The following is a 23,619-nucleotide window of genomic DNA, read 5'->3' as shown; positions in this document are numbered from 1 at the left end:
GTTCCCAGAGGTGTTTAGCACTTGTTGGCCCCTTTGCCTTCACTCTGCGGTCCAGCTCACCCCAAACCATCTCGATTGGGTTCAGGTCCGGTGACTGTGGAGACCAGGTCTCCACTTTTAGTTAAGTACATGTGTTCATTCATAGTTTTGATGCCTTCAGTGAGAATCTACCAATGTAAATGGTCATGAAAATAAAGAAAACACTTTGAATGAGAAGATGTGTCCAGATTTTTGGCCTGTACTGTACACACACACACACCCCACATATATACACAAACGCACATACACACACACAACACATATATATACACACACAAACATCAACGTTTCCCAGATGCTTTTTTTTAAAAGAATTTTAGTATCTTGATCCATTGCAATAAATACAACTTCTTCTGGCAGTACTTCTGGAATGGGATAAGTTGTTACATAATGCTGTATGACGCTGAAAATGTTCAAAATCCATTCATGTAATCCCACCAAGCAAAGTCTGATTTAGAAGAAATTTGGCATTTCTCAGCTAGAACCCAGAACACAGGAATGATGAACAATGCCGAGTCTTACATCACTTGATTAAATAACCATTATGGCAGGAGGACGGTGTTAAGTTCACGTTAAAGGCATCACGTTGCTAAAGCCAACATGGCCTTAAACAAAAATCACAAGTAACACTCACATCCATTTTGCAACATTTATTTCCCTTTAATTACAAAATGATCATTTTGGGAAACAGCCCATAAGAGTTCAAATTAAGCCTCAATAATATCAGGCATGGGGTCAGAAAACATGGCTCTTCGTTTAGTGTAAAAAGAGGTTTAGGAGTGCTCCGTCCTAAGAGTCCATGGTAAGATGCTCAGACCAGATTTGGTTCAACAGAGACATGTCGAGGAGCAAATATTTTAACTAAGAACAGATGGACAGCGATATTTTATGGTTAAATTCTACACATGGGAGTAATTGTGTTCATGTACTCAGGACGTGGAGTGTGTTTAAAACCGCTATATGTTAACATGCACTTTAAGACAAATAGTGTTATGTGTGAACATCATGGTATAAATGTTAAATACGAACAACTGTAAACCAAAAAAAAAAGACCAAACAATGAATTACACACCTAGATATTGTGCAGTGGGAGACAACGTCAGCACACACACACCTCTCAATAGATGATGGGTGCTAAGATACTTTTTATAGTTACGCTGTTCATGTAAATAAGAAAAAATACAGTAACATAATAGAGATATTAAGTGCTGATTGTATAATTTAACTTTTAATGCAAAAATAGACATCTTTAAAAAGAAATGAACCCCTGGTATACTTTACTGTCAGCATTAAAGAGCCTAAAGGCACTGGGACCTGAGGCAAAACGACAACCTTGTTGCTATTGTTCCTGGAGGTGCACTGGGCCAAAGCTCTAAGAAGATCTCGTTCTTCGGTGTATGGAATTGCCCCAAATTAAATCACACATGGAATGTTCCCTCATAACCAAACACTCTACACAGATGCAAAAGCTATCATGTCTGACTTTTATACAGCATATGTTTTGCCCCCAACACAAACACAAGCACTATTAAATTGTCCTTCTAAGCTAAGTGCATGATTATGTGCTCCAAGAAAAGTGGCTTTACTCTCGCGGGACTTCGGGAATCTCATTCTAGTGGCGCGGCAGAGATGCACAAGTTGTTCAGTGCACACGCCACCTGCACTATCTTATCAAACGTGGTCATGTTGGAAGCCCGGTCCACCATTGAAAAGGGGCTCTCCACTGGTCCTGTCAGTATAGAGTACCTCTTCTTCACCATGGAGATCACCTTCTCCACGTGCCTCTGCACGCTCACCTTCTCTGGGGACGCCGCCCCTCTGCAATGTTCCCCTGAACCCCCGGGGCTGGTGCTGCTGGCACCAGTGATCTTGAGTTCAGCCCCGCAAGCGGCAACCGACTCTGCGATGTCAAGGTCGTGGTCGGCCAGGACAACGTCACCTGGGAGGAGCTTGCACAGGAAGCCGCAGCCTTCAGCCAAACACTTATCGCTAATGTTTCCCGGCGAGCCACGGGAAACGAACGTGACCACGCCCTGAGGGGCAACCCCGATGAGGTACTTCAGCTTGCTCACGCCAGATCCTTGAGACGCCTGGGTCAGCATGGCTGCGGTTGTTGTGGGCCGCTCCTCGCTTGCGTGGGAATTGACCGGCTTCTCCAGAGTGACTCGAAAGCAGTCAATTATCACTGCGCAGTTGGGATGCGTGGACCTTAAGGCTGCCGGAAGATTCTTCCTAAGCTCTACTCGGGACGGCCAAAACACCGCGGTGGGCACCAAGGTGGTGGACATAATGTTAATGATCCTGTGAACTGTCCTGGTCACCGTGGCAACCTTCACCCCAAACCTGTACGCGAGATCTTGATTCCTAAGATCCAGCCGTAGTCGCATTAATGTGAGGAGAAGCTGCTGGAATTTGGTTAGTTTTGTGTTCTTGTCCCCTTTCATATGAGGCGACAGAAGCCACATGACAGTCTCCAACACAAAGTAGTTCGGAAGCCCCGTGTAGAAGCTTACTTTCTCTGGATCATTTCTAAGAGAAGCTTCTGTCAGGGACATCTTCTCCACAGATTCCCTCAATGCCCTGTTCTCCTTCCTCAAGGCTCGAAGACTAGCTTCATAGTCATGAGTCTTGGAGATGTTCTTGCCAGACTTCGGTCTGACCTGGTCACTGGCCTGATCAGCCTCATCTCCGTCATCGCTGCTCGAGGACGACGCAGTGCTCTCCGCCTCCTCTGCATCCTGGTTCTGACCCAGCTCCTCTGCCATCCGGCCCTGGCCTTGCAGGAAGAGTAAAGCATTGGCTGCCTCCACTTGAGCCTCTGGTTTGTCAGAGTGTTCAAAGGCGCTTGCTTCCTTCATGCTCTGAGACAGGGAAGCTGCAGTGAAAACAGAAGGAACATAGTCTGGCGACCTGGGATTCTTCACCTGTTTCCCTAAAAGAGACAAGTGCACATGACAATCATGAATGAATGGACTCAAGATGGCAGTCTAACGTCGGTCACGTCAGATTATAGAGCCCAGAAGGAAAACAAGTCTGGTGATGCATGCAAGTTGCTGAAATGTATTTTTAAATATTGGTATTAAAAAAGGCATCATCCTGCAACTGGTTCTGATATCAGTGTTGAAAATCGATAACCAGATCTGCACCCTGCATTTTTGGGGTTGAGGTTAACGTGCGAGTAGCTCCAGAGCTCTGCATTGAAAGAAATTACCTACCCGTTAGATTGGAATATACATTTTTCATATGTGCTTAATTGAGCCAATATGATTTATTTGTCACTCAGAGTACTTTAAAATTACAAAGTACTGTAATCCCTGGTAATGTAATCCCTTCTGAAATTAAATATTATGTTTATATTAGTGTATTTGTATATAATGTATATTAATGAAGTGATTGTCATTGCGAAACACAGCACACGGTGCTCACAACGAAATGTGTTACAATCGGTATGTGGGGTTGGTATTTTGCTGAGTGGTACTTGGCGCTAATCAGAAGGTTACCGGTTCGAATCCCGATTCGCCAAGGTGCCACTGAGCAAAGCGTCGTCCCCACACACTGCTCTCCGGGCACCTGTCATGGCTGCCCACTGCTCACCAAGGGTGATGGTTAAAAGCAGAGGACACGTTTCATTGTGTCACCGTGTGCTGTGCTGCAGTGTAATCACTTCGCGTTCTTAATTTCTTCTTCCTGAGCGAAGTCTGGAGTGTCATGTTACATAGTGATAAAATAAAAACTGATATATAAAACAGTTTGGATGAGCTATATATCTCATGTATTGTAGACATGAGTAGAGCAGAAATATCCCTTTACGGTCACAACGTTATTTGTTCAACGGGGAATTATTTTGCACAAACTCCCGGTATTGATCAAACGACGTGATATTAGCAAGGTGGGAAACTGCGCCTAGTGGTGAAAGAATGACACTGCAATCTCCTTCTCGAATAAACGGGAGAACCAGAAAACAGGCGGCGTGCAGGGTCTAGCGTCGCTGGCGGCAGCACGCAGCTTCAGCCGGTACCTGAAATGAAGTGGGTGCTACACAGCCTGCTCCCGTCGTTCGGCGCCCAGCCCTCGCGATTCACGGCGGCGATCCACCGCTGCTTTCTCTCTGGGTCGCGTGGAAAGCGGTAAAACGACAGCGCGGTCCCCGGGGTCCTTCTGTTTCGACAGCCTGCCACGACGCACGTGTGGACCATATTAAGGCCAGGGATCGCGTGGGGCCCGTGGTGCCCTCAACTCACTTTCTCATCCCGCTTGACTCCCAAAATGGCGGCCAGCATACACGCCACACAGGAAACAACAAGCGCTAACTTACTTTTAACTCGCGACTCTAATGGTCATTTGTCCCCTTGGAGATCCACTTCCATGGCTGTGATTGGTGGAGACCGCCCTATCCCCGCCCCCACGGATGACGTATTCAAAACGCGACACGCGGCAGCACGGTGGAGAAGTGGAGCTTGTGGCTAAGTCATTCGCGCTGCAGTTTGTGGATATTCTGGGGATAAAGTATGGCTGTGGAATCACGAGTTACGCAAGAAGAAATCAAGAAAGAGCCAGAAAAGCCAGTCGATAGAGAAAAGGTGATTTTGGTCGTTAACAAAATCAGAACGTGTATGTAACTCGTCTAGCATATAGGCTAGCGTTATGTTAACCCGTTAGCTTGTTAGCATATTTTTAAGTACGCGTCGTGAAGTTTTTATGTAGTTTGCTGCCTTTATGAAACTGTTAAGTAATCGTCATCTAATTAACACAGTTTTGCTTTTTCAACAGACCTGTCCACTACTGTTGAGGGTATTTACGACCAACAATGGCAGACATCACAGAATGGACGAGTTTGCGCGGGGGAACGTTCCATCGAGCGAGTTGCAGATTTACACTTGGTGAACTATTAATAACAGGCAAACATATATCCTTGTATATCTTTTGTGTTTTGGTCTGTAGCTCACTTTGGCTCTGCAACACAGGATGGATGCTACTTTGAAAGAGCTCACGAGTTTGGTGAAGGAGGTCTATCCTGAAGCTCGAAAGAAAGGAACCCATTTTGGTTTCGCAATTGTGTATCCAGATCCTAAACGACAAGGCTACAGGTAACGTGATGTGCTACTTCGATTTGTTTTTGACCGTTTCCCTCCACTCACAAATCAATGTTTTGGCAGGGTCAAGGATATCGGTAGCACTGTATCAGGGCGAAAGGGTGTCGATGACTCCATGACCCTGCAGTCTCAACGCTTTCAGATAGGAGACTACTTGGACATCGCCATCACTCCCCCCAACAGAGCCCCAGCCCTTCCTGGACGTATGAGACCGTATTAAGTCCCCAAAGTCTCTTCATGTGTAATCTTTGCGATCTCTGCCTTCCACACACTGTGGGCAGAAGTAAACTTGAGTGTTTTGTTTTTATTTCCAGTTTTATACATAGTGATCAGAGTCTCTTTTTCACGGAACCCATTAAAATTGAATTTCTGTTTATGACATTGCCTGTGCTTTTTAACACTTGTGAATTCTCTCTGGAAAGTAAGCCTGCTCTAAGCCCATGAAAGCATGTTTTGCATAAAGTTTTGTATCAGACCACCCAAACTTAACAATTAATGGACTCTTTTATTCTGGAATTAATCTTTTGATCTCAAATGGATGTATTCAATACATGACCCGGCCCTTGTAAATTACTAGACAAGGAAGAATGTTTAGTACAGAATTTATTTAAATGTATGTGGTTAAAAGACCCATTCCCTATGAATTGAGTACTTCATATGCATTTTACACTTACATGAACAGTAACCACTACAGACTGTGTGTGAGTATTTTATATGTTGCTTTGCTCCCGGTGCCTTGCATGTGCTCAATTTTCTTCAGCTCAGTGAGGCTCAGAAGCAGCATGGGAGCCTTTAGCCCAGCTCCAGAGATGTTCCACAACTCTTCCATTTGAAACTGAGCTGGATCAGAAATGCCACCTGCAGAATTGGGGATAGAGGAGATTTTCACTTTTTTTTTATAGATAGATAAGAACCCTTTAATCCTGTCAAAAGTACAAGTATAACTGATACCTGGGTGCCAAAAGGGTACACACACAGAACCACCAGTTTACGCCAGGGGGTGCAAAGTGGGCGGAGCCCTGGTGTGGAGGGTGAGTGCGTTAAGTGTCTTTGGGTTGGGGAAGGGAGAGAATCAATGAGTCAAGCTGCCCCGGCCCTGATGGGAGATGTTGATTCCACAGCAGCTGCAGATTAAGGGAGCTGAATGCAGATAGGAAAAAGTTGTTTTGGTTTTTCCGCCGAAGAGCTGGAACTTTCGCAGCTGATCTATTGCCTCTGATCTGCTTGATCAACATCTCCACGATGTTGTCCGGTTTCCAATCAATAGTCACAGTGATGGTATCCAATTGGCGATCAATAGTCACAATTTGTGCGCCCCCAGCTCTACCCATTCCATCAATCAATCCGGCCAGCCTGGTGGGGTTTTTGACAGCTGTAACCATCGCCTTCAATTTCTGATACACCAGGTCAATGCCTAATCCAATCAGCAAAAGTCCTGTGATCATGGCTCCGAATATGTAGATGTCTTCAATGTCCTCCACGGAAAGAGCAGACAGGCACACGACCCTCCACTCATCCCATCAGTTCATCGTGTACCCGGCAGCAAACTCAGGATCTCCCGCTCCTGGATTACTCCTTGAGATGATTGTGTCAATAGTTGAGAGACCAGCTGATCAAATCCATGATTTTTGTTGTTTGCAGAGCAGGGCTGAGAGAGTCTCTCAAAGACAGTAGACAGGAGAAGAGAAGCGAGCAGGCAAGATAAGGGGAGCGAGAGCGACACGTCCGCCTCTAATGAGAGTCAAACAGGAAAAAAAGGTTTCTATGAATGATCAAGCTGAAAAATGCCTCCATCTTCTCCTGTACGCATTTCCACAATATAGGTATACATATACTACAAGAGTAGTATATGTATATATGTCACTAAGGGTGATGGGTTAAATGCAGAGGACACTTGGCTGTTTGTTTAGGGTCATTGTCTGCTGAAAGATGAACCATGTTCAAGAGCACTCTGGAGTAGGTTTTCATCCAAGATGTCTCTGTGCATTTCTGCAGTCGTCTTTCCCTCTATCCTGAATAGTCTCCCAGCTCCTGCAGCTGAAAAACATCCCCACAGCATGATGCTGCGACAACCAAGCTTCACCGTAAGGATGGTATTGGTCTGGTGATGAGTGGTGCCTGGTTTCCTCCAAACGTGACGCCTGGCATTCACAACCAAAGAGTTCAAACTTTGTCTCATCAAACACGAATTTTGTTTCTCATGGTCTGAGAGTCCGTCAAGTGACTTTTGGCAAACTCCAGGCGAGCTGCCATGTGCCTTTTACTAAGGCGTGGCTTTCATCTAGCCACTCTACCATACAGACCTGATTGTTGAATTGGTGCAGAGATGGTTGTCCTAGAAGGTTCTCTGTCCACAGAGGACATCTGGAGCTCTGACAGAGTGACCATGGGGTTCTTGGTTACCTCCCTGACTAAAGCCCTTCTTCCCTGATTGCTCGGTTTAGCTGGCTGGCCAGCTCTGGGTAGAGTCCTCGTGGATTTGAACTTCCTGTTACAGATGAAGGCCACCGTACTCATTGGGACCTTCAAAACAGCAGCAGAAATTTTTCTATAATCTTCCCCAGATTTGTGCCCGGAGACGATCCTGTCTCGAAGGTCTACAGACCTTTGGTCCATTGACTTCATGCTTGGTTTGTGTTCTGACATGAACTGATGTGAGCCTTTCCAAATCATGTCCAATCAACTGTTTTCTACCACAAGTATATTCCAATTAAGCTGCAGAAACGTCTCAATGGTGATCAGGACAAACAGGAGGCACCTGAGCTCAATTTTGAGCTTCATGGCAAAGGCTGTGAATACTCATAGTGCAGTTCTGGTTCATAGGAGAGTGTGATACCCACTAGGCTACTACCACCCTGTATGTGCTTTCTCTCTTTTTTTTTTTTTTTAATTTGCCAAAACCTCAAGTAAACTTTTTTCCCACATTATGCGGGGAAAAATGGGGTGTTGTGTGTATAATTCTTAGGGGAAAAATGAATTTAATCAATTTTTAGAATAAGTAAAAGTGATGAGCTGTGAATACTGCCTAAAAGATGCAGATTTTCAGTAAATTCACTACCCCGACATACAATTCAGCCACATACGAGGCATAATACACACATTGTGCATACCTTTCTGCCGTCCCTGCAGGGCATGGTTGATTTTCTGGATGGCCTGGTTCAGGCTGGTAAGAGGGATCTGTTTCAGGTATCCAGGCAGACCCTGAAATTCGTCCTCAGATACAGGCATCATGCTTTGAGCCCTGCTGAGGAGATGAATAAACATTTGCATTTAACATGCATAGAAGAAGGACACTTTGCCCTTTCTTCAATAATCTCATTTATTATCAGTCACACAATGTCATAAATGTGACCACAGGCCTTGCCTAATGCCTGTGATGACAGTGCACCATTTCTTTTCACCTACAAACACTAAAGCAAAACAGCACCAGATGCCCAAGGCTTCTCTCTGGATGTTTCAGGGCTGGTTTCCCTCACCATTATCGAATATGTGCAGTAAAGCCTCATGAGACGTCTGTCCAGAACATTGATTGATTTAGGCGAGTGCAAAGAGCCACTGGTTCCGAATACAGTAAGTTCTCTCACCGATTTTCCTTCCCTGCTGCTGTTGTGTGCAGTCCAGCTTTAGGTCCCATCTCCACTAGTACTGGTGCAGCTTTAGACCTGCACTGAGATGCAACCTGCCAGATGAGAGGAACAGAGCAGCCTCTTACACTCATTGGTCAGTTAATTATACAACACAAGTCCTCCAGAAATCGCAAGAAAAGATTTTCAATCTCTCAAAAACAAGAAGACAAATGTCCTGTATGGACTTCTTCAGCGATGCTCAGTAATTTCTTCCCCAATTTTATACAAATACACTATTATTATTTTAGCTTTTTATTTACTGATCTTGAGAAGCTGTTTACCATGCCATTCTTCTTATACAGAATAATGACATGTTTAATGTTGTAGTATAAATCAAATTAATATACATCTCAGAATAAATTCATCTGATTTTTATTTCCATACCTAAATAAACTAAACTAAACGATAACACAGAACATCAGAAAGACCATCAGAGAAAGAGAGAGGGGGAAAAATGGCAACTTGCCTTGAGGATGTCCTGGGTAATACAGCTCAGGTCTGGCATCTCAGGGGTCTGTGGCTCATCCACAAAGTGCTTTCTAACCCGTGGGGTTGCCAGGTTCCACTCCTGAGTGTGATTTTCCTGGTTTGGATAACTTGGTTCCTCTAAACCACACACCTCACTGGTTCCTGTAAGATCTGTGAACGACTCACCATGCGCACTCTTCTAAAATAAAATAAGTAAAAAAAAGATCCTCTTCAAACTTGCAAAAGGTATACATGCTCACAATAATCTCCACTACCATGTACCAACAATAATTGTGATAGCAGGAGGTTGCTGTGTACAAATCATGTATTTACCATGTATTAGGTGACCAAGCATTGTAGATGTCTTTCTGGACCATGTGGTCAAAGATTACTGATAAAACATGTTCAGAGTAAATTTCTGGCCAGAGAAGACTACAAGACATCTCAGGTGTGGTCTGCTCTATCTGTGGAAGCCTAACTTGCATTTTGGGAACGTCAGGTGACCAGAACCTGCCAAAGCCCCAGTTTTCATAGAATGCTGATGATTTAGAGGAAGGAGCTGCATTCTTCATGAGACATGATGTTGTTTCAATAAAAAAAAATGATTCAATGATTCTAGAAATGTGCATAATAAAGTGACAAACAAAGAAAAACACCTTTCTAACACTAAGGAGACCATGAATGAGTGGAGATTCAAATGCAGGTAACTCGGGGGTTGCTGCGCGGTTGCACTCCACAATACTGAAATCTGCCATGACAGGTAAGGATGGAGCAGCCGGCTTTATGATCTTTAAGCCTGGGGTGCAAAACACTGGTGGCTCCGGTGAATCCATGCTTTCTGAAAAAGATAAGTGGACATGTATGCATAACAGTATCTAATAATAATGCTCATAAATGCTTTGATCATATGGTTTACACCGAAGTGGGGGTGTCTGCATTCCCAAACAAACCAAGGTTCCACTGAGGGCCCTTTGAGCAAAGCACCGTCCCCACACACTAATCACTGGGTGCCTTTCATGGCTGCCCACTGCTCACCAAGGGTGATGGTTAAATTCAGAGGACACATTTCATTGTGTCACCATGTGCTGTAGTGTTTTACAATGACAATCACTTTATTCCTCCAAACCTTTAGTTTAAACTGGCCAAAAGGAAGCAAGCGTTCCTTTAGAATAGAATCTGGAATCATTAAATTCACACCCAAACTACCACGTCGTACTCAACCAATCATTTCAACACAATAAACACACAATACGAGGTCCACATAGCAATTAGAATGACTAATAATGACTGGGGATGCATGTAATGCAGAGTTGTGTCAGGAAGGTGTAAAACTTTAGCCATGTCAGTTGTACAGACAACCAGACTGTCTTAAACATAATAACGTCTGTGTTTAATTTTGAGCTGATTAGTCAATTATGAACAACTGATGACTGAAAATGTTCTACAACAGTCATACTGTGCCATGTTACCAGGCCATTTCCCCTTGATAATAAAAAATATGATAAAACTGCATTTACCATTGGAGCCTCCATCTGGTGGGATGGTTGGTGGTTCTGGTAGGACATAGATTGGCTTCTGAATTAGATGCTCAGGTTGATCAAAGAGCATTCTGCTGTTCAAGACATTGCATTAATAGTTTAATGTCTTGTGCAAGCCTTACTTATTCATGCACAGCACAGAAAAAGGTACCTGGAGGTTTTTGGTGGCTTCTTTCGGAACAGATCCATAGTGAAGTCATTGTTTAGACATGTGGTGTGCTCTGTAATTCCAAAATCCTCCAGACGCGGCGTTGGCAAATCTTCATCCAACCGCAGGTCACACTTTGGCGTTTTTGGCATTGGGGGGTTTGAAGTGATGAAGTCTGTCAGATGTTCTTCCTTCCAGTATTCCTCCTTTCTAGGGTGCAGTGAGAGCTCTTGCAGGGGTGCAGGCTCCTGGTGCATGCCAAGCCCTTCCAAAACCTTCTTAAGATGCATTTCAGATAAACCAAAATCTGAAAGCTGTGGTGTGCGCATGGGGTCAACTGGTGGAGGATCTTCCTTTACAGGAGTTGACTTTTCCTGGTCACCCCTTGCAACTGCTTCCTCCCCAGGCCCTGCTTGGATTTCTTCTAGGAATTTGGTGCTGTCTGTGGCAGCCTCTGCCTCCGTGCGGTCTTCTTCTGATAGAGGACAGAAAAGGGGGGGATAAAAGACATTCCCTTTCTGAGCCTAAACTAAAAAAAGCACAGATGAACATTGCATGTATTACTGGTCACCATACTGGTAATTGTTTAGATGGCGAGAATGAGTTCACCTCTCAATTGGTTCCATGCACTATACAATATGATCCAAAGAGATCAGGAGCAGTATGATAATTACAAAACCCCATTACTATGCTTTCATGTTCACAGTCACGCAGCCACATCTAGCAGACCTCGAGTGGTGACACCAACAAATCTTTGCAACTTAGACCTAGGGTTTATTTAAATTACTTTTTTTCTATATGAAAACCTTGCCCACAATTTATACAGTTTTATACAATACTAATCGCTGCAGGAATAAATTGGCCATGAGTATAATGAAACACTATAATTAGCCTAATAGAATATAGATTGTGCTGTATTTGAATACCTGGAAGGGAAGTGGGCTTCTTCTGCCGTGGTTTGTAGCCATATTTCTCATAGTGCCTGGTAAGCCTTGCCATGTCTTCGGTGCTTCGCTGCTTCAGAACTGAGCAGATATGAACAAAGTTCCTCACCTCCGAGATCTCTTCATCATGCTTCCTGAGCTGACTCTGGACGTGCCGCTAATGACATCAGACAATGCAATTTAGGGCTTCAGTCAGAAAGCTGCAGCTTTAACTGACATGTTGGCGTTAGTGGAGAAAGACATTATAAGACATAAGACATTATAAACTGATTTGGTCACACAATTAACTCATAAAACTGAAATTGGACATATACTGATTGATTTAAGCAAAAACTATTTTTCAAAATGGTCCCTCTGATGGTGTACATTTACCTTGATGTAAGATGAACACGTAAAAAAACAATAAAAATAAATTAAACATAAATAAAATAATAATAAATGGTTTTACAATTCATTTAAAAAAATGTATTAAACAAATACATGTATTAAACAAACTTTGAACAATATTTTTGTCAAACAAAATCATTTTGGTGATCATGTTTTCATATATGCCCAGAACTGACGCAACTATGAACTGATGAAATTACACCGTTAACACACACAATGCAAGAAAAATTCATCTCTCGTTTTTCTGATTTTGAGAAAATAAAATATGCAGGACATTTCATCAGAGAGCCATTCACTTTCCCTCTGGACAAAACCTCAGATTAATAAGTTCAAAAGTGCTTTCCATATTTGGATCCACATGCATTTGCGAACGCACATTTTCTGCAATGACGCGCATCAAGTCACGTTTCCGTGCGCGTCTTACAGACTACAACTTACAGTCACAACTTCATTGTGCTGTTACTCCTTTTGAGCCGAATTTCACCAAATTGGTCGGCTCCCGACAACATCAGGTGTCCCATTAATGGTAAGTATAATTATACTCTCTAATGATAATAATACATCTAATTGTAATAATTTTAGATTTGAGCGTTGATGACGTCATATGTAAATAATATGCGGCCCGTGAGACTTGAACTTGGACATAGTGCGGCCCACTGCAAAAAAAAGGTTGAGAACCACTGCAATAAGCCATTTCCAAATGAACAATAACTATGTAATGACTAATAAAAATATTATTTTACTTTGTATCTGTGTATCTGTGATGATGAGGTCCAAGAGTGTGATGATTTCACATGAAATAACCCTATAGTTAAATGTGTTCACATGGTTAAAAAAAAAATTGTCGCTCGAAAAGCAGGGTATTCATATTACTGTGATAGTCCATGTATAAACAATGCGTACAATATATGCATTGTTTTAATCACGATGACCCGATTATTTTACTAATACCTACGGATCACGTGGTACAGAAAATGTACTGACATACAGAGAGAAAAGTTAATATGTGCGTCTTACTTTCAGGCATCTGACTTCCGAGTTCAGTTCATGTAAAACGCGGGTGGCGGCCTCGGGGTGATCTAAACACCATGAAATAAGTTCATGTTTAATGTTTAAATAAACAACAGGATCATTATTCGGTACAGATTTACAGTGACGGACATCCATATATCTAAAACCAGAAATCCAGACCAGGATTTTGTGTCAACCAACCATGTGATTAAAACAAATCCGACCGTCATTACCGTCGTCGGCGTTCTGGTGTATTTGTAGCAGATCTGCTGTTTCTGTTTCCAGGTGGATCGCGATACTTCGCAGTTTGGCAAAGAAACGCGCGGTTGAGTCCATCCTGTAAACACACACTACTAAGCACACGTCCACAACGGCCGCAGAAAGCTAGCAATCAGACCAAATATAAAACTATTTCGGACAGAGCAACATTAAATATCGTTGGTTTGAAAACGGGTTGTCTTAATATTAAGCGTCTAGTACCTAGAAGAGCAGAAACCAGGGATATTTTCGAATTTAGCGCCACTTCCGACTACGTAACAATGGTTGCCAGATTGGTAATTATATGCGCTTTATACTTCTGCCTTAAAATGGCACATTTAGTATGTTATCAAAATGTATTTAAATTACAGGGTATTGCAAATCTTTATCGTTAAGCTACAGTAATTGTACTCGTAAATTGGTTTACCCGCTAGCCATACATGTGAAATTAGCTGTGGAAGTAGTTGCAGACTTGTTTGCCCACACCTACTGGTCTTTGTTAAATATATGGCAACACAAAACGTCATTTTCAAAATAAAAGTTCTATCACCGCGCGTTTTGCCTCCCTTTATTACACTGTATAATGAAGAGCATGGTGTATTAAACATTGTGTATTATTGATAATTGTTATTAAAAGAAGTGGGTCGAGTAGATACAGTATCTGTCCTTTTGCCATGGCTGCAATTAGGACAAGATTAGAAGAGTGTGGACAGGGTGGTAGTAGCCTAGAGGGTAACACACTCGCCTATGAACCAGAAGACCCAGGTTCAAATCCCACTTACTACCATTGTGTCCCTGAGCAAGACACTTAACCCTAAATTGTTCCAGGGGGACTGTCCCTGTAACTACTGATTGTAAGTCGCTCTGGATAAGGGCGTCTGATAAATGCCATAAATGTAAATGATGAAATGTAAATGGACAATTTTGGGCAACAGAGGTCAGAGTGGACAAGTGACAAGAGACAAGAAGCGTGCTAGTAGCCTAGTGGGTAAGACACTCACACCTGAGTAAGACCCAGGTTCAAACCCCACTTGCTACCATTGTGTCCTTGAGCAAGACACTTAACCCTGAGTGTCTCCAGGGAGGACTGTCCCTATAACTACTGATAAGCCGCTCTGGATAAGGGCGTCTGATAAATGCCATAAATGTAAACTCAATGTTATAAACTACAGCGGTTTGTGAACATTTTAGAATCTATAACCTCAGATAAATGCTTCCAGTCTCTTACTATTTCAAACAAGGTTTAAAGACCTTTAATGTCCTCCAGATGAAAGCACATTGACACGCCCATTTGGTAGTTTCAAGAGCATTGTAGGCTGATACCTGTGAAAGAGCCCTTATCACATGATAATTTTTGGGAGGGGGTATAAATAGAGACAGGCTCAGTGAAGGTTGTATGGAATCACCAATGCTTTGAGGATTAAGGTATAAAAGGTAAGGTCTGGATTAAGGTATAAAAGCTTGTATTTATGTATGTCTGACTTGTACATAATGCATTATGTTTCTAGAGCTTCGTTATGGCACTGTTTGGGAAGGTCACAGAGCCTGTGGTCTACATGCAGACCATGGGTGTCCTAGTTCAAGGTGTCTGCTCTTATCTGAATGGCAGTGCAACCACTGAGGACGTGGACCTGGTGAAGAAGAACATGGACCAAATAGACCAAGAGTTAGAGTCTTTTGGACAGGGCCTGCTAACTGATGAAGAGGTCCATCGTCTGGAAGATGACCTGGTGGTCGTGTACAACCAGCTGGGAGTGACTATTAGGGCCCAGACCGAGTTTACCAAGAGAGAGACAGAAGTGTTCCTGGACTATGTGCGGGAGCACTGTCTGGAGAGGCAGCTCACCGCTCTCTACAACCGAATGATGGGTATCTCAGCACTGACGAAGCAGCCCACCCTGCTGGAGGATCTGATCCATAAGCAACGTCCAAAGCGTTGGGAGATGAAGGAGTTCTGTGTGAAGGTCAGTAGGTTCACTCAATTAAAATAAAGTTTTTTTTTGGTGAATAAACTGATTGTGAAACAGAAGTAATTATACCTAATGGTGATGGCAAATGTTGTACAAGCTTCATGACCAGGTAGTTTTTCATAACGAAACCATTTTTTCTTGGTAATTATTTTGGATAATATAGCAACTGATAACAACTGCTATTTAAAGCATCAATAAATACTTTAATGCAATACATACATGAATACAAAATTTATGGAAATTCAACATATTGCATATAGCATTAATGGTCAGAGTCTGACCTTGTGAAGTTCAATTGTTTTTCAAAATGTCAGCACTTATCAGAAAGCAAACAGTAGAAAAACTATGGTTGATAAAGGCATTGCTTTGAATAAACCATCAGTGAGTTTGTAGATTTACTTTTTGAACTTGAATAAAATAGGGGTGTTGTGCAATACCTCTTAGAAACCCCCCCCAAAGCTGTAGGCCACCAATGCAATATTATTTGAGGAAGGACAGAAGTTAAATTAAATGTATGTCTATAATTCTGTCAGTTCTGTGGTGTTGGTAGGCATGTTCAGCTGCTCTCATTAAAAAGTTAAAAAAATCTACAAAAATGATAATGAAAGTGTTGTAAATGATCATACCAATTCTGATACAGTGTTGCTTAATGCACCAAAGATAAAATGGACATTTCTCCATATCTGCATTTTTTTGTAGGTGAACTTTGTTCTCGGGACTGGCCTGCTCTGTCTCTTCACTCAGGCCTCACTGGTTGGCCGTGATCAGGCTCTTCTGATGAAGACCTGGTCTGACAGGATGAGTGCTCTCTACAGGAAGATGAAGGCCACTGGGGGGCGCTGCTCAGTGTACTTCTTGGAACAGGCTGGAGATGACATTCGCCAGCAACTGCGGGAAGCACAGCTGAATGGGAAGCCACCTGAGGAACAGGCAGAGTCGATCTTAAAAACCCTGGAGCGCAACTATGACTGGCTGCGCTGGGCTGTGATGGTGCACCCTGCGCTGGGCATCTGGCTGGAGGAATGTGCAGAGGTCAGTATGCAAGGTTCAGGAAAGGAACCCCACCAGAACCCCAAGCACTTTCTGCAAATCAGCACAGAGGTTCCGGGTCCTCATGTGGTGGCCTGCTACAGGGATACCCCCAGTTCCCTGGACAAGGCGCGCATCCATCAGCTGATTGTGGATCTGGAGTGGAAAATTCCCAACCCTCCGCCAGAAGTGTATGCGGCCATCGAGGAAGACGCAGAGAAAGCCAGAGTCTACCTGGCTTCCCGCATGCTTAGGAAGCTTCAGGAGGGCCTGGGTCCCGGTGTGGCCGTCCACGTGGTGCCCGGCAAGATGGAAATGAGGTGCAACTTTCCACAGGCGTCGTACTACCTGTACGAGTACAAGCACAGGCTGGCCTCCGGCACCGTCTGCGTGTTTGGCTAAAGAAGCCCCAGGATTTATGTTACAGTTTACACCAAGGTTAGAGTTTCAGTAACTTGACCATCATAATCCTCATTTGTTTATGCAAGTACACGTTCACAGTTCACAGCAACACAGTTCATTAGAAGTTCCCCAGTCTGGATAAATGTCACAAAAATTATTACAAATGAAGTGAAACTGTATTTACACAATTGGAAATTAGGTTAAAAGGTTAGGTGACCACCAAGTTAAACCTAATAATTTTGTGTTAAAAATCTTTTTTTTTTTTAGTATTTACAGTTAAATCACTGGTCCATTAAATTCATTTATTGGAATTTGCTGTTGGTGTTGTCTAGACGTAAAAGTTGTGTGTCTGATTATGTCATAAAGCTTGTTCAGCAACTCCTGCCATCGCTTCCAAATCCTGTTTGACCTCTGGAAAGTCTTGTAGGATCTCCTGAAAAGTCTCCACGGCCAGCGAGTAAATATGGCAGGGAGTCAGGGCCCGGAACCTAGCCAGACGTTTTCCTTGGAACAGGAGACACTCCTCTGAGAAAATGCACAAGAAATCACAGGCTTGTCTGTTTATCTATTCATTAGGAACAAAACAAGAGAAACCACAAAGACATTCCAGCATGCAGCAAGTGCATAAATGAGTCTGAAGCATCCACAAATAAGTATGAATGAACTCTTGCACGCATGACAGTGATGTGTGTAAAAATCAAGGGTAAGAAACCAAACCAGTGATGAATGGTCTGTGAATATATTTTATTTTAATATATAAATCACAAATTATTACTATATAAATAAAAATCTATATTTAATTTTAATATATAAATAATTTATACTGCTTCAAATGCTGAAACAATCTGGCTTCAGCATTTGCATCACCAGTCATGCTGTGTGTTCATGCATACCGGTTGGCCAAAATTGCCACATGGGCAGAATCCATGATCATTCTGTCAAAACGGCTGATCCATTCCAGATATTTCTACTGTGCCCAAGAATGCGCATGTGCAGAACAGATCAGGCAAACAGTACAGATCCGATACTGACACAGAACCATGTCACCGAACAGGTCATTGCATAAAATATGAAAAAACATTCACATTAATCATTTATAAATGGATTCATTGGACAGATCATGACCCTGACAGAGTTGGAGCAAGTGCTGTGGTCTTAATTTCAATGATAATAAAACACGCCTGCATGCAAGCATTAATGAGAAAAAGGTCACGGAATTAACAAGAGCACCAACCAACCTTCAAAGTAATCCCCATCACACAGGTCCTTCTTAAAGGTGTTGGCCTCCATCAAGACTTGACCATGCTCTATGAAGAACATGCGGTCGGCCACTGTTTCCTGATGGACGATGATGTCACCTTCCTGGTACACTTCGTATTGTAAATGCAGGATGATGACACTGATGAAGTTCTCATCCCAGCTCCGAAAAAATGGGACACTTTTTACCAGTCGGGCACACATGACTTTCAGCATTTCCTTTGAAAAAAAATAAAAAAACTACATCAATGCAGGGTTAAATTTTTTTTTTTCAGGCAGGAACGGGAAATGGAGGACAAAACTTTACCTCTCTAATACACGAGGAAACGCTGTTCAAAACTTCCTTCTCATTGTAGTATTTACCCACGTAACGGCACTGGTAGTATTTGGTGATGCGTTCCCGGATGTTTAGGGGAAGGCTCCAGAAGGTCATGTAGTTGTTAAGCTCATTCATCTGAAAGGGGACAACCACACACATGCACCGACTTCATATCAACGTACTGATTTACTTCACTACTTCACTAATGCAGCTCAAAACATTTGCAAAATGTGAACCTTCAGCCTCCCAGCCCCAACCAAGCATTAACTGATGAGAACAAGTCTCTACATTGTGTTTGAATGGGATTTATCAGCTTCTGTAAGGTAAGATTTACATAAATAGGCAAAACAGGAAACAACCGCATGTTAGACTGGTGTATGTTGAAGAATAGAAACTAAATTCCCTTTAAAATAATTCTCATTCTTGTTTTATTCGGAGGACGTCTTTGACCTTACATTAGCGAGCAAGCAAGACACATGAAGTGTAGGGCTAGTCTTAATGCCAGATTAAAAATGGAGCTTGGCTTATACCATGAATATAGCATATCTGAAGGTTGAATTTTTTTTTATTAAATTATGAAAACAAAGGACTTTTCTCATGATATTTAAAGTTTCATTGAGATGAACAAGTATATCGTGTTTTTTGGCACCTTCCTTTTGTAGGCCTTGGCTGTTGGATCAGCCTGCGCTATCATGACTGTGGAATTCGCGACTAGCACTGTATACATCAAGGCTCCGGACACCACGCTGGTCATGACCACCCACAGATCTGAAGCATCTGTAAAGAGACACACCTCGTGTTACAATTTCACGGCACATCAGGTAGCACCAAAATGATTGCGAATAAAAAAAAGTGTAAGCCTTGCTTTTTGGACTTCCCGAGGCTCCGTAGGAGATGGAAATCATGTGAGAGAAAGCGCGAAACACAGCAAAAGAGTACTTCTTAACCACGGTGGCATTCTGCAAGACACAGCCAGATGGGAGAATATATAACATGGTGTAATCAGATTACAAACTAACAGCTAACTACTACGAACTGAACCCACCGTGAGTTTCTCTCGTGCCACCCAGCAGTCTGGAGGGAAATTCTTCAGCATGGGCACAAAATACTGAATGCACCCATTCCAGTGGCAGAGCAGAAACACCATCATGAACAATGACAGCACTTTAAAAAACATTCGCACGGCCTCAAGATTGGTCTTTGACCCCTTGAAGAAATAATCAAAAAGAAACAATGGACCATTGAATCATTTAAGATCCATTCATTACTGCTATGCATTAAATGTTGTACCCACCCGCTCAACTTCATTAAAGAACCTGACAAGCCTGGACACACGCAGAAGACGGACAAGGCTGATGATCCTCACAAACATTAGAAATCGAACCATTTTAGTGTGCTTTGATGATGCAGCATCGGAAGTATAGTGCAAATCCTTAACACAGAAAATAACAATTAGATCATGAACTGTTCAGCAAGACACATCACCTTAAATATACAGTAACATATACAGGAGACATATTACGACATTTTGTTGTGTAAAAAAAAAAAGATTTATTACCGCTATGATTAATATGTAGGCGACAGGAAATGCAGCAATCAAATCAGGGATGAACCAGCTCTTTAAATATTTTTTCCGAATGGTTTTTAAATCCAGAATGGCGGTCTGTGGGAAATGTAGTGGTTAATGCATAAATTAGATATATGTGTTGGCATGAAAATTATGATATCATTGGTATCATTATAATTCAATAACTCACAATGTATATTTTGCAATAGTGCACATAGTCATATAATGGATTTTTAATCCACTTGCAGAAAATGATAGGAAAGAACACAGCATCATGTGAATGCAGATTTAATAAAACAAAGTTTAAGTTAACATGCTCAGTATCTTTTCCACTGGTGCTACTTGGTTTTGGCTGCTCCATAAAACTATACACATGCGGCACATGTTATGCATGAACTACCTTACATGCTCATGTATTATTGTTTGAATCTGTTTGCCATTTATTTGCACTGATGTAAAGACTGACTTGATGTTTGACTGATACTAATTAATTAATTAATTATGTAATTTTTACTTGCATACATTTTTATTAAATTGCTTTTCAGCTTTGGATCAATTTGTAATTAAACAATGTCACAACTGTGGTAAAAGAAAAAAACCTGATGCGTCACAGTCAGATGAAATGACGCACAACCAGTATCAAAACTATTTGTTTATTGAGACTTAATCCTGTGTTAGTGATCCACGTGCAGATGAGCGAAGCAGATTCTGCTGATCAGGTTTTATCCGTTGGCACATAAGACTTTTATATATTTATACCGTACGATCCTGCTTTAAAGGTTGTTATCAAGCGTGAAAATGCATTCTTACTTACAGCCCTACATATGGCACAGGCAGTGCAGTGTCAAAAGGCCATGAAAGCTTTGCCTTACCTCACTCTCTTCATGAATGATTCCCATCCGGAAGTTCAGGGCCACATCGAACAAGAAGAGGGTGTCAGAGAATATGTTGAAGCCCTCCCAGCCCAACGAACTGTGCCCATCTAGGAACGCTATCTCAATCGGAATTCCAATGAGGTTCAGAAATGTAACGGCCATCATGCACATGATATAATAACCCCTTAAAAAGAGAGAATGACAGTCCAAAAAACAGTTTTTCACATTCCCCTTCCACTGTATGTTCCTTTCAAATTTTATTTCCATCCCTTGAAAATGAAACCAAGCAGATTCTGATTTAATATATATAGTTAATATATCAGTAAAATGCATTATTTAATATATCAAGTTAATATATCAGTAAAATGCATTATTATGGGTATTATGTAATATATTACTTACATTGGACAAGTATAATTTTATTTTACGACGGAGAAGCAGTTAAACTTATCAGCCAAGATCAAGACCACACGCCTTAAGATACAGCCCGTGGATTCCTTACCTTATTGGGCTGAAGGGGTGGATGACCAGTACACCGCTTTCCTTCTGTCTGATGCACTCCCTCTCCACAGCCACCTCGCTGCCGTACACATAAAGAGACTGTCTGTTCATCTGCGGCAGGAGCAGCGTCCTCCACCCGCCGCCCGATTTGGCGTGCCGTTCTTCAGAGTTTGCGTGCCCCTCCATTGACGTGCCCCAAGTCAGCCAAACACGTTGAACATCCTTTACAATGCTCCTCGGCCTGTTTCAAATGGGGAAGGGTAGTCTTTTTTTTGTTTTTGGTCCTTTCTCTGTGTCTCTTCAACAGGCAAATTGTCCCTAACAGTTTCTTGGCCTCGTCCTGAACTCCCAGAGCCACCGCCGGACCTGCCCGTTCTGTCTTTCTTTCGCCTCATCAACTATTCAGCGTCTCCGCTTCATGCACAGATGATTCAGGCGCACCTGAAATGTAGGTTGGCTCATCTGTGCCAGCAGAGAACAATGGCTGGTTTTGAATATCACAATTACTGTCATCTGAACCAAACAGACACGTCTGGAGGCATGGTGCTCCATGAAGACAAGTGATGTATGTGTTATAAACGTTGTATTAATAATGAGATGAATTCGAGAACAATAAATGACAGAAATCCAATGACCTTCAGTTAATATTACCGGGGTTACGTTTTTTTTTTTTTTTTTTTGGATGGCGTACTGGGGTGTGTGACCCTACACCTTTCGGGAACACAGCTCCTTCTGATGCTGCAGATTATGTTACGCATCTGTACTTTTTGTCCAAGATGTGTGCTACATGATACAGATGCTGTGACATATCGGTGATTACTTTACCATAATATAAAGCCGAGAACAGTCTGCATTTATATGATAAAGCATACATTTTATTTCAGTAAATTATTTTTGCAATTGCCACTGTCTTTAATCTTCTGTTTGAGTATTATTCAACCATTTATTGTGCAATCCTTGGTGTTTTTGGATAGTTGTTAATTAAATGTTCTGCTTTTACTAAACTACAGTTTACAGATATTATACAGGTCAAGCTGATAATCAAGATTACTTGCTAGAGCTACTAGAAACTTGTGGATTCGCTAGAAATGTATAAAACACCCGTTTGCACAGCTAAAGGCCTTCAGGTAGAGTTTTACTTATTGTTTTACCGTGCAGTGACACCTGAACAATTGTGACCATCATAGTACAGTCAAAAGAAAACATTTCCTGCATCCTAGACACAATTTAGCAAAATTAACATAGCTGATGCACGTCTATAACAGAACATTTTGTCCACAAAGTGCAAAAGTGTGTTTGGAGAAAAAAAGGGGCACAGTCAGTGGTACAGGGTCAATTTAATTGGCTGATGGAAAAAATATTCCCATAATTACCAGCACATTTTGGTAATAAAATATAGATAGATAGATATATAGATTGATAGACAGAACAATACAGTGCATCAAGCTGTCACTACAACTACTACGACAGAAATACGTATTATAGCCCATTTAAGAGCAGGCTCTTTTAAGATTTTAAATATGTGGTAAACCGAAAGAGTTTTTAGCGAAAGTCCTACTACAGTCATGGCCAAAGATTTGAGAATGACACATATACAGGTTTCCACAAAGCTTCCATTTTTATTAAGGCAATTTGCATATACTCCAGAATGTTATTAAGAGTGATCAGATGAATTGCAAAGTCCCTCTTTGCCATGAAAATGAACTTAATCCCAAAAACCCATTTCCATGTATTTCAGCCCTGCCACAAAAAGGACCTGCTGAGATCATTTCAGTGATCTTCTCATTAAGACAAGTGAGTGTGTTGAGGAGCACAAGGCTGGAGATCATTCTGTCATGCTGATTGAGTTAGAATAGCAGACTGGATGCTTTAAAAGGAGGGTGATGCTTGAAATCATTGTTCTTCCTCTGTAAACCATGGTTACCTGCAAGGAAACACATGCAGTTATTATTGTGTTGCATAAAAAGGATGTGTTGTACAGGCAAGGATATTGCACATAAACCAACCATTTATCAGATCATCAAAAACCATAAGAACAATCAATGTTGGACTCAATAGTGGCTGGTGCTTCGGTCACGGATGGCAGTTTGTGGATGGTACAGTGGTTTGTGGCAGTCAGTAACGAGGAAGCTGAACTGAGCCCCGAGCAGCAGTGGGGGCTGCGGCTCCTGTGAGGTGTTCGGAGAG

The 23,619-nt window shown here is 42.1% G+C and overlaps 4 protein-coding genes across 4 annotated transcripts; 1 reads left to right on the top strand and 3 right to left on the bottom strand.

Annotated features, from left to right (window-relative positions):
• Positions 1 to 739: 739 nt before the first annotated feature.
• On the bottom strand, positions 740 to 4,324 carry LOC114797160 (uncharacterized). The gene is made up of 2 exons (XM_028991844.1): positions 4,058 to 4,324; positions 740 to 2,971 (listed from the first exon to the last, which is right to left on the bottom strand). Exons 1-2 carry the CDS (start codon positions 4,233 to 4,235, stop codon positions 1,647 to 1,649), a joined length of 1,503 nt encoding a protein of 500 aa, XP_028847677.1. The 5' UTR covers positions 4,236 to 4,324; the 3' UTR covers positions 740 to 1,646.
• Positions 4,325 to 4,464: 140 nt separating this feature from the next.
• sap18 (Sin3A-associated protein) lies at positions 4,465 to 5,508 on the top strand. The gene is made up of 4 exons (XM_028991679.1): positions 4,465 to 4,619; positions 4,810 to 4,919; positions 5,004 to 5,126; positions 5,196 to 5,508. Exons 1-4 carry the CDS (start codon positions 4,548 to 4,550, stop codon positions 5,350 to 5,352), a joined length of 462 nt encoding a protein of 153 aa, XP_028847512.1. The 5' UTR covers positions 4,465 to 4,547; the 3' UTR covers positions 5,353 to 5,508.
• A 394-nt stretch (positions 5,509 to 5,902) lies between these two features.
• On the bottom strand, positions 5,903 to 13,772 carry ska3 (spindle and kinetochore associated complex subunit 3). Its single transcript, XM_028991871.1, has 10 exons — positions 13,488 to 13,772; positions 13,261 to 13,322; positions 11,839 to 12,013; positions 10,916 to 11,387; positions 10,744 to 10,838; positions 9,883 to 10,064; positions 9,225 to 9,425; positions 8,717 to 8,811; positions 8,232 to 8,376; positions 5,903 to 5,990 (listed from the first exon to the last, which is right to left on the bottom strand). The coding sequence occupies exons 1-10, from the start codon at positions 13,588 to 13,590 to the stop codon at positions 5,925 to 5,927; spliced, it is 1,596 nt and encodes a 531-aa protein (XP_028847704.1). The 5' UTR covers positions 13,591 to 13,772; the 3' UTR covers positions 5,903 to 5,924.
• Positions 13,773 to 15,848: 2,076 nt separating this feature from the next.
• On the bottom strand, positions 15,849 to 21,855 carry hcn5 (hyperpolarization activated cyclic nucleotide-gated potassium channel 5). Its single transcript, XM_028991759.1, has 10 exons — positions 21,434 to 21,855; positions 20,929 to 21,115; positions 20,048 to 20,152; positions 19,784 to 19,921; positions 19,535 to 19,696; positions 19,355 to 19,448; positions 19,139 to 19,266; positions 18,478 to 18,624; positions 18,152 to 18,389; positions 15,849 to 17,438 (listed from the first exon to the last, which is right to left on the bottom strand). Exons 1-10 carry the CDS (start codon positions 21,616 to 21,618, stop codon positions 17,272 to 17,274), a joined length of 1,551 nt encoding a protein of 516 aa, XP_028847592.1. The 5' UTR covers positions 21,619 to 21,855; the 3' UTR covers positions 15,849 to 17,271.
• Between the last annotated feature and the right edge of the window lie 1,764 nt (positions 21,856 to 23,619).

The sequence above is a fragment of the Denticeps clupeoides genome, chromosome 9 (genome assembly GCF_900700375.1).
Source record: "Denticeps clupeoides chromosome 9, fDenClu1.1, whole genome shotgun sequence".
NCBI classification, from domain to species: Eukaryota; Metazoa; Chordata; class Actinopteri; order Clupeiformes; family Denticipitidae; genus Denticeps; species Denticeps clupeoides.
The sequence above is the reverse complement of the archived record's forward strand: the minus strand, read 5'-3'. Positions and strand labels throughout refer to the sequence as shown.